Source organism: Taeniopygia guttata, chromosome 19 (genome assembly GCF_048771995.1).
Source record: "Taeniopygia guttata chromosome 19, bTaeGut7.mat, whole genome shotgun sequence".
Taxonomy (NCBI): domain Eukaryota; kingdom Metazoa; phylum Chordata; class Aves; order Passeriformes; family Estrildidae; genus Taeniopygia; species Taeniopygia guttata.
This window is the reverse complement of record NC_133044.1, coordinates 7,452,551-7,469,725: the sequence shown is the minus strand read 5'-3', so window position 1 is coordinate 7,469,725 and position 17,175 is coordinate 7,452,551. Positions and strand designations below refer to the sequence as shown.

The window sequence follows — 17,175 nt, the reverse complement described above, 5'->3', positions numbered from 1 at the left end:
TGGAAAAGCCCTTTAAGGATCATCAAGTCCAACTTGCACTATTCTTTTCCAAAAAGCCAGTTAGAAAAGGCAAGACAGCCACAACTCCCCAAAGCACAGCTATTTCCATTCCTGGCAACCAAGTTATGTGTTCAGCTCTGTAGCAAACCAGCTGAGGCTCTCTGCAGAGAGCTGTGGAGGATCCCTTCCCTCCCTGACAGCATTAAACAGGTAATATCTGTCCAGAGGAGACTGGAATTAAGTATGGGCTTTGCAACATCAGTGCCTTGTGGTGAAATACAATCCTTGGCTCTGTGGAGACAGTCAGCAAGAGACATTAAAAGCCACAGAACTGCAAGAGTGGCAGCTGATGGGACATGGTGTGACCACTGCCACTGTCTTTCCCACACACCAGTTGAGGCTGCCTAAACCCCTCAGACCACCCTGTCAAGGCCAGGAATAATATGCTTTATTTAGCAAGTCTTATGCACAGGAGCTTCCTCTATTTGTTTCTAAAATTGTCTTTGCTTCCCAAACATTTTCCCTCCCTATCCCCTTTCTCTGTGGCTGGATCTGCTTCCTCTCTGATGCTGTCCAAGCCAGTCATTAGAGCCCAGCTGGTCAGTTAGGAAATCTCTATTTCCATTTTCCCATTGCCCACAGGTCTGGAAATGACACCTGCCAAGGTGAGAACACATCCAATAAACCAAGGTGCTGTCAGGAGTTGAAGCCACGTGTCCCATGGGTACTGGGTACATATTCAGACCTGCTCTGAAATCTGTCCTGCTACAGCTTTGCAGCTGCTGTTCCGTGGCTGGAGAGACTAAACTGAGCTTGGGAACAATGGAATCTTACTCCTCAATGCAGCATCAACCTGCCCTGTCTGCTCCCAGCACTGCAAACAGGCAACTGCTTGCCTTGAGCTGGTATCAACTGCACACATTTGAATTGCTATAGGCAGCAAGAACTTGCCCCTTGTGCAGGAATTTAGCACAAGTCCTTTAAATAAATCACTGAAATGCTACAAACTTCAGAGCACACCAGTTCTGAGCTGATGAATGTGTATTTCAACCAATCCATGAAATGTGAGATTAATAGGTGGGTACTGGCAAAAGGAAAAGAGGAACAAGAGGAAGATCAAAAGTAGGATAGAAGATACATTAAAAAATGTCTGTCCTTCATCTGCTGATGGGGGCTTATAAAAATGAGTTCACCCACTGCAAAGGGCATGTGAGGATATTTCTGCAGAAGAGAGACTCTAGGGAAGCTTACAGCAAATAGGGCAGCCCCAGAGCAGATAATAGCTCCTGAAATGCTCACAGTTTTGATTCCTCACACACTTTTTGAAGCCTCATTTTACACTGAGACTTCACCTCTACTTATACAACTGTTTCTGACTCCAGCTGTACTGTGTAACATCTCACCAGTCCATTTGGTGTGTGATTGCTCATCTGTGCTTTTCTGTTTAAGTGATCAGTTAGCCAATTCTGACTCCCAAAAATGAGAAATAAAGTAGATTTCAGAATGGACACACCAGCAGCTCTCATTGTAAGAGAATGCACTTGCTAAGTTCTAAGCAGGTTACAAATGCCTCCCATGACTGTTTGCAAAGGGCGTAGCTGTCAGTATCTTCATTATTTATATTTCTCTCTGAAATGGTGGGTAACACACCCTCATGTACTCCTGAATTTGGAGCAATTCTAACTTCAACTCAGTTCTGGGCAATATTGATGTCACAAGTAGGCAGGTCACCCACAATGTGACAGCAGAAAGTCCCTGGGGTTGAGACTAAGATGCTGTAAAAGCTCTCTGGCAAGGTTTTACCCTGGGATATGCTGTTTCTGCAAGATCATAAAATGTCTTTGAGGAATTGAAATAGATGTTGAAATGAGGAATTTGGAATAGAGTCAAAGGAAGGCAAAGCAGAGCACCTCTCTCCAGTCACTTGGAGATTTAAACAAGTTTAAAATCTGCAGTTGAAATGTCTGAGCAGTGTGAGATGATGATGCCACACATATAATGGGTTTCCAGAGACGGGTTTGAAAACCAAGTTTCAAAGAGTTTGTATTTCAGAAAACGTGGGACTTACAGATATGTAAATTGGTGCTTTAAGGAGCTGGATTACAACACACAAATCCACATGCTGCAAGGAAAACTGAGTAAGAGAGGATCAGACAGTACAGCCAAGCAAGAGAGTAAAAGAGAGAAATACAGGTGTCTGGGCAGCTAAATTATACAGAATTGTTGTTTGAGTCCACCTTGCCAGCCACTTTGCCACTGCCAATAATTTACTGGATCAATATGAAAAGATTGGCTGGAAAAAAGTCACCTGTCTACCTGCCTCAGATGGGAGTGGCTGCTACAGAATGGGAACAGCAACTGCCCCCAGGGAGCAAAGTCAATTGCAAGAAAGGACTGAGCAGGACAGAAATAGTACATGTGCTCAGGGGAGGGAGAGAGCAGACAGCACACAGCATGTAAGGGGCAGGGTGATCGTGTAATGGAAATTCAGGTCTTTTCCAAAAAGATAAAACCTATAAAACCAAGAAATTAAAAAGCAAGGGCTCTGCAGGTTCTTGCTGGAGTGCTGAACACTTCATTTAAGCTGATGCCTGTATCAGTCAGCAGTAAAGCTCCTGACTGTTAACTAAAGCAGGGAGGGAGTTGGAGATCTGGTGGCCACTGCAGCTCTCTCTCACAGTGAGAGAGAACATCATCTCATGGGAACCCACCTAATTGCTTGGAAGTGAGAATTTTAAAGCTCTGAGCCAAGGAGGGTTGCAAAAACATTCACTGTCAATTTTTGCATGGTGTGATCCATGACAGAAGCCTAAGGACAGTCGCAGTACAGAAGGTTGGCAAATACCACCATGCTGGGGGACAGACATTGCCTTGCCTTCCACAGACACAGAACTCAAGGATGTGAGCCAGCACAAGCTGTCAAGGAAGATATCAGAGACAAGAAAATCAACCCATAAATTTTACTGTATTGTTTCCAGAAGGAGATTTCATCCTGGATTTTGAGATTAGGAAGGTAACCCAGACCACCATCCTGTCCACCAACCACAGAACACTCTCCCCTTCATTATGGACCAATGAGACTTAAAACAAAGAACAAAGAGCAAACTGCTACGCCATGCAACCTGGCAATGCAGGTCTCCTATTCTCCTTGAAATACAAGGGAATGGAACTCTCTGGAAGTCTGAAGGATTGCAACATCTCTTTGAATGGCATGAAAAACATGAGTTTGTGTTAGAGACTTGCCTTGGAAAGTCAATTCAGTATGGCACTGCCACACAATACCTTGTGTAAAGAGACACTGGTAGCTCCAACCCAGACCTGTCCTCTCTTTCGGGGCATCAGGTTGCCAGCAGCAGAGAATTTAGGGATATGGAGAGGCAGTGCTTCTTGCTTCAGCCTCATAGCATCACAAACAGGATCATATTCCCTATACCCCTCCATATGCAGCTGTAACTTCCTTTGCAAATCATTGACTCTTTATTAGATTTACTGCTCATCCATAATAAAATAAATTGTTTCGAGGATTGTTTAGATGATACCATCTATATTTATATACTTAAACAATGCAACTAGTCACATGGCTATTAAAAAATAGAAAAAAAGATAAAAAACTAGATTAATGGCCATCTCCTGCTGCACAGTTTCTGAAAACAGTATTTCCAGCCTAGAAAGGGAGAAGTTTCTGTATAAAGAGACTGAACACCACAAACAAACTTGTCTGTTTGACATGTTCAAACCTAGTGTCTGTTCTCAGACACCAGGTCTGAGAAAGGAGAAAATAACAGCTCTGTCTGCACAAAGAGATGGAGGGAGCAGGTGAGGGGTGTGAAAGATCAATAAAAGGAGGGTTAGTGATTCACCAACCAGTAACACCCTCTCACAGGTTGTCTGAAGTGATAATTTTTCTGCCAGTTCAAATGTTAGTTCATGGTCACAAACCAGAGACCTAAATCTCAAATAGCCAGAGGAGATATTCTTGGCTCTGTCTTAATGATTTTGAACTTCCACTCCTTCTGGTTGTGCTTCCCCATAACTGTGGCAGCTGCTGAAAGACTCAGCAAATAACCATGGCCAGGCCAGCGCTCGAAACACAGAAAAATGAGGAACAGCAGTTGGCTGGTTCCTTGGACAGGAATTCTTCTTGCTGGATGAGCAGGTGCTTCTATGTGGAAGTGAAGGGTGGAGGGTGGGCTTTCAGAAAGGATCCCACTACTCCAAACATCTCATACTTTCCTTTCATAAACTTCTCCCGGTCCCAGGCCTCTCTCATTCTGACATTAAAAGTGAACCAGAGTTCAGTGCCTGGATTTTTACTCCCCACTCAAAGCAAGATTCTAGCCTGAGTTGAGCTCTCCTTTTTCCCTTTAGTCTAACTAAAAGATGGTTGGTTTAGACGAGATGTAAGGAAGGAATTTTTTAAAAGGTGATAAAGCATTGGCACAGGGTGGCCAGGAGGTGGTGGATGCTTCATTCCTGGAAATATTCAAGGCTGGGTTGGAGGAGGCTCTCAGCAGCAAGGTCTAGTGGAAGTGGGGGCTGGATGACCTTCAAAAGACCCTTCCAACCCAAACCATTCTATTTATCTGAATCTATCTGGTATCTTTCAATTTTATTATAAGCACTCAGGGAGGGGCCATATTTTAATCTGTATTTGTGCAGCATCAAGTACTGTAGGTTCCTGGGCTATGGTAATACAGATAACAAATTGAAATGACTGGCTTATTAATATTGGCCTGGTGCAATCCACCTAGTTATGGAAATGAATGGTACTGAAAGGGAGCCAAAAGCTTGCCCACAGACAAATTACACTGTAATTGTCATCTGGTACCACTGCAGCTACATTACCCTCACTGCAAGGGAAGTGCTCAATTTTCCTGTACCAAAACATTAGGCAAGAGCAATAAAGGTGTGGATTGAGGCGCAGATACAGCCCAAAGGCTGTGGGTTTCCATGGAGCTCTGAATTCTGATGGCAGCAGGGATAAGCAGTTGAGATTTCAGGCACACTTAGAGAGTGCCAGAATGCCAAGAGGCAAAAAGAAGGACATTAAGAAGGGCACAGGCAAGAAAACATCCCAGGCTTTCTGCAGGGTACAATGCACATGGTCTTTAAGGAGTTTGGCAGGGGCTGGCATATGGAAAGGATTATACTTACATAGGCTCCCACGATGCTGCTCTTGGCTGCCACGAAGATCAGACAGATGAAGATGGCTGATCCCAGCATTCCAACAGCACAGACAAGAGGATCAGCTCGCTGTGTCTTGGACCGGCACCATTTGGTGGCTCCTGCCCCTGTGATTACACCCAGGAAGCCAGTGAAGCACGTGATTGCTCCGAAGATCAAACTACCCCAAAACATAGGAAAGAAAAAAAGAAAATTAGCCCAAAATGGGCATAGTCTCTGGGTATTATTATATTATTAGGTAATATTATTTTATTATGTATTAGATATTATCATTTTATTAGGTATTATTATTTTATTATTAATAATATAATTATTTGGGTAAACTGACTAATGGAAATTTGTACAATGGTTTTTCAAATTTTAAATAAAACAAATGCTCATGATTTTAGCCATCTTCCCCTGCAATTAAGAAAAACACAGCTCATGAAATTTATCATTGGACACGGGCTTTGATCCATGGGCAAAGGGGTGCAAAGGGCTCACATTGCTTCCTTGGGTGGAACTGGGATTCCTAGGAAGTGTCCTGAACAGATAATTATGTATACACAAAACTATTTAATAACCTTTACATTGATCATGTGAGGGGAAATCATGGATAGGCACCAGGAAGCTTCAGGACAAGGAAACCTAACAAGATCTTAAATACCATTGATTTCCAACATACTTTGACTTTATAACTCCTTTCAGGCCACTTCGAAGAAGCTTTTTGCTACTAAATTACACATTTGAAATGTGTTAATTTTAATTTAAAGAGCCAGGAGGATTCTCCATATGATATGTGCAGGACTTGGATTACAGGGTCTTGGGCAACCACATTAGAGTAGCTTGAGGACAGTTCAAAATTGAGGTGTCATCAAGGAGGGGGACCTTCTCTTTGTAAACAGCAGACAGGCAGTCAGGCTGGAGCTGTGTGTTTTGCTCACTGCAATTTTGTGGAATAGCCTGAGCTTGCCTGCTGGACACTCTGGTTGATGGACTCCACATCACTAACTACTTTAATTGAGATGGGATTATGTCTGTTATGGCAAGAAGGTTTCCTGAGTATTATTTTCCCTCATGAGCTAAAAAGCAAAAGATCTGACAAAAGGCTTTTAAAATATCTTTTATTTACCTGGAGGAATGCTTTTATAGCATTTCCTTGTTTGTGTCACCATTGTAAATCACAAAATGAAGAATTACTTTTCACAGCTTATGTGTTGCAAGTGATAGATAATGAGGACTGAAAACCCAAATCATTGTATAACATCAAACACCCCAGCCCAAAGCGTCTCAGATCTCTGGGACATTCTTCAGCAAAACTCAGCACATATACAGTTTACAGAGCAATAAAACAGGGAAGTCCTGCCTCACACAGAAACAAAAGCCTACAGGATTAGTCCCTGCAGCTTTAGAGAAACCATTCCAGCCTCTGAATTGCAGGCACCACTGGGGCTTCCTAACCTGCCAGCTTATTCTGCTGCTATCACTGATGGGTCTTAAGGAACCAAATTCTCAGCTCTCCAAACATCCTCCTTAGAGGATTTCTCTTTTCTACTCTGCACTGCAGCCTGGGAACTAAGACGGAGCTGAGGTCATTGCTTCTCCCTTGGTTTGACTTCATGCAATGAAGAAGAGAAATAAAGCCTAGTTTACAATCCCAGCATTTCCTATCATTGTTACAAGGATCTAGAGGAAATTACAGACATTCTAGTACCTTGTCTCTGTGGGACTTGCCTGTTTCCTCTGGTAAATAAGCCCCCACCCCCTCTCCCCTGTGTAAAGCAGCTGACTCTGACTCTCACCTATCTTTGGTGCCACAGGGCTGGGAGCTGCAGGTCTCTGCTGTCTTCTGCACGACCTGTGCTCTGTGAAGATACAGAGGGATCCACATACCAAGTGCCCCCGTGGCAAAGGAGACAGCTGAGGTGGCCAAGGATGAGAACACATAGCTGCGGCTGTGGGGACAAATCCAAGAGAAGGTTTAGTGGGGAAAGTGAAAAAGCAGGACCCCCATGCAGGAGCCAGTGCTTCAGTGACAAAGCCCAGTGCTCCCCCACACTTGCCACCTCCCTTTGCCAAGGGGCAGATACAAAGGAATGGAGAATAAGAAGCATGGAAGGTTCACATGTGATGCTCCACTGATAATAATATGCTGAACTCATCAGAGATGCTTCACAGGGCTGTGTCAAGGGTCTGGTTGAGAAGACAATTAGTACTTGGTCACTAAGACATGATATGTGAGTTACAGGGCTTTCACCCTAATGTCACCTGTTTACTTGGAGGAGTAGTTTCACTTCTCCCTCCCCATCCATGCCACCATATGGTTACTACTTACATAAACTACCAAAAGCAGTAACATAGAACTAATGATAAATTAGCTCCCATTGCTTTTCCTAGTCCCTTGGCACTGGATGACAATACCAGGGAGGTATTCTAGCCAGTTGTTCCATCACAAGCTTCCCATCAGAATTACAAGGTAACCCTGAATTCACAAGTGAAAGTATTTGCACATTCACAGGCCAACTTTCTGGAAGGAAGTGCAGCTGCTGAAGCATTCATAAGCATGTGAACCTTTATGCACACATACAAGTGCCCAAGCACATTCAGTTCTCATGGATTCAGTCACACATGGTTGTTCACATATAATTAAACTTGCCATAGTGCAAGCTGCCGTGTGTTTTTTTATATTAAATTGCTGAAACTCTCTTTTCCCCCTCAGAAGAATAGCTCTTTTAAAGAAGAAAAATGATCTAAGTGTCTGAACAACAGTGGCACAACAATTAATACAGGAACGCAGCAATTTCTACACTTCAAAAGCCCTGATTTGTGTGAAGTATGAGCCAAACAAAGCAGGCTTTTTCTTAGATGTCAGTCTTGGAAAGGTTAGAGCAAAACTTGAAATTCATCATTGTCACAGCAGTCAATAACTCATGTAACTGTGATTTTCTTCCCTAGATCCACAGACTAAACTTCCTGCAACTCCCTGCATGTCACCACTTTCCAGTGTCACCACACTAAATCCAGACCACTGGAAGTTCCAATTAAGCATTAAAGGCAAAACATGGTTTTTACTCATGCTCTTACTTTCTAATCAATGCTTTCATGTCTCTCAGCCATGAAGTCCGAGCCTTCAGCTGCCCCCCAAGTTGTTCAGCATTTCCTCTTTTAGCAGCAGGCACAAATATCAAGATCAGTGTCCCTGTTATCATTCCTAGGAGTGGAGATACCTGTAAGAAAGGAGCAGGGAATTAGCACAGGAGTCAGGAGGGTTTGCTTTGACTGGGCAGGAAGAAGCAGAATACATCCTTCTGGTTTCAGTGACTGCTCCTCACAGCCAGACAGAACCTGTAAGCATCGAGGCATCTGCTCCTTTCCTTCCTCCATGACATTCCCTGGACTCTCTTATCTCACTCTGGAAACATGCAGCTTTGAAAATACTCTGAGTAAGGCAGTCCATTGTGTTAAAAAAGTACCAAGATTCATCTAAAAATGATTCTTGAGTGATGTTTAACTCTTTGGAAACCTACTCCCAGTTGGGCTGAGAGACCAGCTGGTTTCTGGGTGAGTGCAGAAGCCATTTAAAGGCAATTAGACCAGCTGAAAGATTTCTGGATGTAGGGAATGTGCTGGCTTTGAAAACCCTTGCTTGATATACATCCCTCTTCCAGCTAACCCACAATGGCTTCCTGTTTTCAGGCATCTTCCTCAGGTTGCCTCAGTACAACAGACCAAGAAACATTGAAAATTCAGGCTGGAAGGCAGGGAAACAACAGATTCAAGGGTTTGGTTTCCCAATATCCAATCCTTTCTCCCAAGCACTAGGCAAAAATACAAAGATCCCACAGCATTTTGCAAGCTATAAAAAATATTCTTGTTTTGACAATGAAATTCCATTATTGCCAGAATGGAAAATAGCTCCATTAGGAATACAGGAACATGGATTCCACTGAACTATCATCTCACCTAGACATGCTATTTAAAAAAATAAATTCCTGTCCAAAAAAAAAAAAAAAGCAAAATAGCTTTCATTATTATCCTGAGAATGGCCTTTACACATGGAGCAGTGTTTCATGTCCAAAGATGACAAACTCACAAACCTTCTAGGGAAGGAAAGACAAAAGTATTTCAGAACTTAAAAGTAATGAAAATCTCTCATCCAGGAATACACTGAAGCCTGATACAGTATCCTTATGATACCTGACCAGAAGACACAGCACTGGTAAAAAATATTGGAAATGCTGTTTTTTTTTACAGCAAGTCTCTTTGATTATTAAAAAGCTTATGTACCCACCAGGACAATATCCATGGCCACTCAGTAATGCTGCAGTGAAACATTCACTTTATTGTTAGATTCAGACACAAAGCTGCCACTTGTCCATGTGCCCTTCTGTCTTTTTCAGCCCACTGAAGTGTGGATTATTCCTGACCTCTTCTGTATTTGGAGACCACAGGAGACCACAAAGGGAAGCGTCATCTTGGGGAATCATTCCCATCTTGCAAGAGCACAATAATTGCCACAGGGATGGAAGCTGCTTTACACTGATGTCTGGATGCTTTCTATATGGGCTGTGTGACTACAAAGACTGAGCAATGGTGTCCAAAGCAAACACCACAGATGTGTGTGCAGCTCATCAGAGTCCCCGAATTTTGTACAGCCAGGGAATCCTGCACCAGTGTGTCATTTCTAATGGAAATCACAACCTGTAAGGGGAACAGTCTTGCAGATAGCCTGGATTTCTCAGGATAACTGTGAAGACACCACCTGAAAAATCCTAGTGATGATCTCTTTTCACTGATTAACCATTTGGGTTTTACAGACAAATTTGGGTTTTCTAAGAGTGCTCCAGTTAAAGCCAACTGACAAGAGGACAGGCTTTGGGGTTTTCACTCCTTGGTTTGCCTCTGCTCAAAAGTTCATGTTACTCTTAAATATTTCTGCTAATGAGGCAGCATCTTCCTGGTGGGAATCTTTAGGCTACTCCACTTTCCACTCCAGGTGCACAGCTGGAAACTGCCCTCCACTCTCCCAGATGAACCGTTCATGGTGATGTTCCTGGCTCTGCATACCCTGGGCATGGCCTGTGTCACAGAGGGCATATTTGCTTCAGATGGGAATCCTTGCATTGCATCACCAACTGCTATAAACAGTGCTGGCCTGAGCTTCATGAGATTCATGGTCCCCATGAAGTGCCATAGCCAGAGAATGCACCTCACATGCCACCCACAGCACCAAAGGTCAGAAACCAGTTCTGCTGGGCCACTTCCTCTCAGCTCTTTCAAGACGTCTTTGTGTGCAGAAGCTGTTTGTGAGTATGTGATTGGAGTGGATTATCTTTTCAGCCCATTTATCAGGGTCCCAAGAGGTTAAAATAGAAGGAAACGGACTGTCTCAGGGCAGAAAAACAAGCGGAAACTGGAACAAAGTGTTTTTTCCTCAAAGCCGGAAGCCATTCTCAGAGTTTCTTGACAGCAGGAGACTGAAAGACTGTGGAGTTGATTTAAGGCCAATGCCTCGTCTTCCTGTCCACATCAAGAAGTCATGATTGATTGATTGATAACAAAGTGATTGGCAAATTCTTGCTCCCAAGCAGGGAAAACACCAAGTCCCACAAACCAAGCCCACACATCTTTGCTTAGAGGGTGCCTCTGCCATGCACTTAACATCCACAGATGTAATTTCCAATCCTTCACCTTTCAGATATAATAATAGGTTGAGCCATTGTGTGATGGAACTCTTCCTAACACTAATCAACCAACCCACTCTAATTAAGATGTGTCATTAAGAGGGACTTACCCGCAGTGCCCAGTGCCAGTCTCCAGCAACCTGCTTCACGCTGGACCCGGTGATGTATCCCAAGCCACTGCAAGAAAGGCCAAGGTGAGAGCTGGTCAGATCTTTAAGTGTGCCACAGTCACAGCTGTTCTTAGACAAAGGCAAAGAGAGGTAAAACCAACTGTGTGTCCTCAGCTGTCTTGTCCTACAGGAAGCAATACTGGGGATTGAAGCAGATGGTGGCTAGTATGTGACTCTACCCAGCACTGCTGATCTAAAAATGTCCAAATGTGATGGAAATTTGGAAGTTTATAGCTGATCTTTCAATCTACAGTGGATGCAAAAAAAGACTTAAAAAGAATTCATTTCCAATTTCACTTCTACATCAGGCCTTTCTCTGTGCTAATATGAATATGAAACAATTTTATGTTCAAGCTTTCAGTTAAAAAGTACCCTTCAAGGACAAGCGATATTCCATCATTACATTTTTTTTTCTTGCCCCTAATTAGTACTTGGTTTTAATTAAGCAGGAAGAGACTATTTTCTATTAGCTTGGAAGAAAAACCAAGAAGAACATGCAAGAAGTTTAATAGGAGACCTTCAGCCACATATAAGACAAAAGGTGCATTACAAGAGACTAAAGGTGAACATAGCTACATTTCTCTCAACATGAACTGAAGGTAACAACCCTTTTTCAAAACTGCTGCATTTGTTGCTGAGACTGCCTTGGCTAAAAGTTGCCAGGATTGCAGTGGGGCAACTGTGAGCCTCACTCCCCAATCCCCCCTTTCTTTATTGAAGGGTCTGCTAAGCTTTGGAGGTTGTCAGCTATAACCTCCTTAAAACTGGATATTTTACCCAGACAGGCCCCAAAATCTAACCATGAATCATCACAGACAGGTTTGGGTTGTAAGAGACCTTAAAATCCATCCAGTTCTACCCCCTGCCATGGCAAGGACACCTCCCATTGTCCCAGGTTGCTCCAAGTCCCATGCAACCTGGCCTTGGACACTTCCAGGGATCCAGGGACAGCCACAGCTGCTCTGGGAATCTGTGCCAGGGCTTCACCACCTTCACAAGGAAGAATTTCTTCCTAATATCTAATCAAAACTTCTTTTGGTTTACAGCCTTTGTCCTCTCCTCCATGGCTTGGTAATCCACGCTGCTGCTGGATATTGAGATAATGAAGTCCCAGAATCAGGCTCAACAAGATGAATATTTGTAATTTCTTTTTAGTTCATTGAATTTGATATGTGAATACTTGGAATCCTTGGTCCTCTTGGCAAAATATTCTTTTCACCAGTTAAAGATCTGTTTCTCTCTTTTTCCTCAAGAGCAAAAGGATGACTGTGAGTTTTATCTCGCAGGTAAGTGCTCCAGCTTGTAAAATGCACCACCAGAAGTTTCTCTCTGAGTTTGGAACATGCTGTCCATGTATTCCCTGCTGGAAATGAACCCATATTGCCCTTTTTCCCAGGATGTTGTCCAGCTCTGGGAAATGGTCTGCAAAGCCACCTTGCTGACAATTTCACAATATAGGGTCAGCCATTATTTTAAATAATAAAAATGACAGATTCCCTCCCGACCCAACAATCAGATACTGTGTTGGGCTGATAAAGAAATTCCACTGAAAGAAAAAGTCAGCTAAAATATTTTTATTCCATTTCCACCCCATTGCTGTACAAAAGTAGGAAAAAAACTAAATAAACCAACAACAAACTTCCCATTTGTTCCCAAAAGTTACACATGAACCAGTAACACTAAAAAAGAATCTAATTCCTGCAACTAATTAGTCACTGCTCCCAATATTTTCCTGTCTACATTCCAGCCAAAATCAAGAACTATCATCATTAGCAATTTCAGGTCTATGTGAGTTTATTTAAGAGAAAAGCCCTAAGCAGATAGAAGAACCTTCGTGTCACTCACCTGCCCAGAGGAATTGCAAAGTAGAAAACAGACAGCATCAGGGTCCTCGTGTTTTTGGTGAACAGGTCTCCAATGATGGTTGGTGCAATAGTAGAATAACTTGCTTCACCGATGCCAACCAAACCCCGTGAGAGCACAAGCAGCCAGAAATACTAAGAAAAGAAATAGAAACATTAGCATGCCCCCCTTGGCTTTTTTAATTCAGGATGGACAGCAGTCAGGGAAATACAAATTCATGTGACTGGAAAATGATCCTCCAGTACGCATTTATTTTTAGAACTTCAGAGTTGTTTCATTTGTCTGTTGCCCAGAAGAAAGGGACGGTATTTTTTGTGAAGATTTATAGGCATGAAAGAAAAGTAATAATAAAACATTTACTCAGCGACATTCAAGAATATATCCTAAAAGAGGCAGAAGACCCCCAGTTTGTTCCCAGATAATTCTTGCTGAGTTGGGAAGGTCTGGGGAGGTGGGTGAGTGTAACTCTGCTCTGGGATCCAGTAACAGCAGCTCGTGCCAAACACAACCATCCTCCCAGTGTGCCAAAGACAGGCTCTGACTGGGAAATCCTAAAGGCTCTTCAAAGTTGGGAAAGAGTGGAACCTGACATCCCCCAAACTAAATGTCCTCCTTCACTAAAATCTATGGAATAACAGAATATTTCAAAGGTGCTAAGCACCCATCTCACTCCACTTGCTTTGAACAGCAGCAGACACCTCCCCAGAACTGTCAGAGGGGACCTGAGTGTTACTGGAAGCCCAGGAACATCCATGCACTCTGTAAGTAGGACCTGCAGGGAATGCCTTGGCTGCCCAGGGAACAACCTGCCTCTCTGGGCAAAAGACAATCCCACAGGAGGAGGATATATTTTACATTCAGCACAACACAATCTAAAATGGTCTAAAAGGAATTGCTTATCTAATAGATTTTTTTAATGGCCCATTTCAAGCAACATTTTCATGAACTGTGAGGACCTGATTTTACACCTAAGCTCTTTTACTGCCCCTGCAGTTTTCTGGGTGCTGCTGAGTGCAGGCTAAGACACAATGCTTTGATGCCTGAATACCAGATACATGAGAAGGAGCAAACTCTCAGCCATCTAAGCAGCTTGAGCTACACCCAGAAATAATTGCAGGGACAGAAATGCAGCAGTCAATGCAGAAATTTGTAAGCACAGGGAAATCTATTTCTACAAATTTAACCTATACAAATCCTCAATTTGCTGTCATTATTCTGTAGGTCATTTGTGAGAAGAACAGCAGGGATTTAAATTGAAGGAAGGCAGGTGTAAATTAGGTATTGGGAAGAAATTCTTCCCTGTGAGGGCAGTGAGGCCCTGGTATGGGGTGCCCAGAGCAGCTGTGGCTGCCCCATCCCTGGAAGTGCCCGAGGTCAGGTTGGACAGGGCTTGGAGCACCCTGATAGTGTTGGGAGAGTGGAAGGTGTCCCTGCCATGGCAGGGGGTGGGATGGGCTTTAAGTTCCTTCCCAACCCAAACCACTCTGTGATTCTTTGCCTATGATACATCCTTAACCATGAAAGTGCTTTGGTAAAATTGAGCAATTACCAATTCTCCTTCTTCAGATAGGAGAAAGTCAAGGGAAATGACTGATTTTGTGCCCTACAGCAAAGCCAAGCTAGAGTACAAGTCTCATTCACAAACATGGAAAATGCCATGCAGACCCCAAGCCACATGCCTCAGTCATAAATATATCCATAAGCAGACAAAAATCTATCACTGACATGTTTGCATTGTTTTCTTCACTGTAATCCCTGGCTGAAAATAATACTTTGAGGATTCCAATAGCCACAAAAACAAAATGCTTTTGTGTACTCATCACTTCCTCATATTTAGGTGTGAATTCTGGAGCAATAGCCATTTTCTGCAGGAATACAAGTTCCTTGTTTGCTGGCAGGGTGTGTGCAGAGCTGCTCGCATTCATACAGCTCCCACAAGCTGCACATATGTAACTCACACACGTGGGTGTGAGCAGAAAGGGCAATACCGTGACTCAAGTGATTTAATTTATGTCCATTTCCCAACGCTCAACCACTCCACTACAGAAATATGCTGGCAGTCATTGGTGCACAGGTAACCAATGTATTTTGAATGAGCAACAGTATTTATAACATGCTGAAAGGCTTAGTCATGCAAAATTAGAAAGCAGGGAACTGGAGGCTGGCTGTGGTTTCTGAGGAAGTTTAGATCTGGATCACAGAGAGGGTGACAGGCAAAGTAGTCACCTGCCTGGGATGAGCATGGACAGTGTTACCTACAACTGAAGAATGACAAGTTTGTAAATGCACTGGATGTTCCTCAAATTTGAAATACCTACAGAAAAACGACACATTTTTGTGCTCAGCAGCCGGTATCGCTGCCAGTGAATGCACTGGGTAGGAATTTCCTCCAAACAATGCTGGGAGAAGGCTCCTCTTACAATCATTGTGCAAAGCAGGAAAACTGTACCAAGTATTCCTTTTGTGGTAGAGTGATTCAGTTTCATCAATACCATGGAATCAGATGCCCAATACAATGAAATCATCTGCAACAAGTAACACATCCACTCTTCTCTCTCAGTTCCTCCTCAAATCCTTCTCCCTGGCTTATCCTATGCTGATACACTCCAAATATCTGTTTAATATTTAAACTATGTTCTTTGAAGCAGCGGTATTCAAACTTAAGTAATGAGATTTTTACTTCATCTGGGAATAAAAGCAGTCTTTAAAAGCATAATCCACATAAAGACCTGAAGAGTATTGCCCTTCTGAGATCAGATATTCAAGACTATGGACCATCCAGCCATTGAGTTGTGACAACTAGATTAAACATTAAAAAATCTAAAACAATTTAGGGAATTATCTATAGTTCATTCTATACTGTGCCTGGTTTTGGAGCTTTATATCTAGGATTAAAGAGCTAATTCCTCTTTTTACCAGTTCTTTGGCATCTTTGGCTAGCATGCACCCTGTTGGAACTCATATGATACAATTAATTTGCTAAAATGAGCTGGGACCCCCATCTTCCATCTCTAATCAGTCACTCAAAGCATATGTTTTAATTGTCTCTGAAGAGGGACAGTTGGGGAGCTCCTCAAGGCAAAAAGTGGTCCCATCCATGACAGGCCTTGTCTTTTTGTTTTTCATATAAAAGCAAAAAATACAAACAACAAAACCAGTCAAAAATTCTTATGCTGTTGCTCATTTGGACCACAGGCATTCCATGAACCACTCATGGTCTCAAAACCACTCCATATGCAATACAGACAACTGCTAATTTTTGTGTACATTTATACACAAACAGCCATGGAACATCCCTTTTCCTCTCCAAGTGTCTGTGGACATGACAACCTGCACAAACACATGGCAAAGTCAGATATTCCACATGCTGAGGAAAATTCTGCTCTCCTCCACAGCTGTAGCAGAACACCTCTGCCATTTCTTCTGCACTGGATTTTCCCTCCACTGCTTTTCCATTTATGTCCTACCTCAAGCTTCTCAGGAGTTTAATGAAAGAAAAAGGGCTGACACCAGCTCAATTCTGCCGGTGCTCAAAAGCAGAACAGGCAGCTCAGACTTTAACTGAATTTCACTGTTCCCCAAGCAGAAATTGATATATATTGAAGAAGCCAGTTTCTTTCTATATGACTTGGTAACTCTGCTGTAATTTGTTCATCTGTGCAAGCAGGTTTCTGGCAGGAAAATTGAAAATATCTGAGTCAGCTTTCAGGACCTGAACTAATTCCTTTCCCATAGGTTAAGCCCAGCAACCTCAACACTTATCAATAGTGTTTTGCTAAATTAAATGCTTGAAACTGAAGTTTTTTTGAAACAAGGCGCTATTAGGGCAAGCAATTAATTTGTCTTTAATTTTGGAAAGCAGTCATATCAGAGACTCCATGAGAGCTGCCACCATCTCCTGGTTTGGAGAGATGCAGAGGGTTTTTTGGAAGGAGTTCACAGCCTCAATGCCCCTCCTTGCCCGTGTGCCAGCCCAAGGTGCAGCTCTGTGGCTGTGCTGGGATGCCACAGCCATGAAGCAGCGCTGTGCTGAGGCACCAGCCTGGCTGTGCCACTGGGAAGGGACACCTGAGCCACACAGCCTGGCTGCCACGAGTTCCAGGAGCAAAAGAGCTTCCAGTCCCTTTCTCCAACCTGTGTGGTTGTGAGACACGAGCCAGGGAAGATTCCAGTACACAATAAACCACCAACAGATGGAAAGAATGTTGTTTGCAGAGACCCAGAACTGCCACAGCCTTCCGGGGAATTTCCCTTGAAGAGATGACATCACCAGAAATGAATGCATGGAGAAAGCA

At 43.1% G+C, this 17,175-nt stretch overlaps 1 protein-coding gene across 6 annotated transcripts in view; it reads right to left on the bottom strand.

The window, feature by feature from the left end:
• LOC100223347 (sphingosine-1-phosphate transporter SPNS2) overlaps positions 1–17,175 on the bottom strand; it is a 133,696-nt gene that overhangs the window by 38,419 nt on the left and 78,102 nt on the right. For all 6 annotated transcript variants that reach the window (XM_072916856.1, XM_072916855.1, XM_072916854.1 and 3 more), the window contains 5 exons: positions 12,863–13,014; positions 10,958–11,024; positions 8,248–8,390; positions 6,966–7,118; positions 5,155–5,344 (listed from right to left, as the gene is read on the bottom strand). In XM_072916856.1, coding sequence (XP_072772957.1) covers positions 5,155–5,344; positions 6,966–7,118; positions 8,248–8,390; positions 10,958–11,024; positions 12,863–13,014 — 705 coding nt within the window. The remainder of the gene's footprint in view (positions 1–5,154; positions 5,345–6,965; positions 7,119–8,247; positions 8,391–10,957; positions 11,025–12,862; positions 13,015–17,175) is intronic.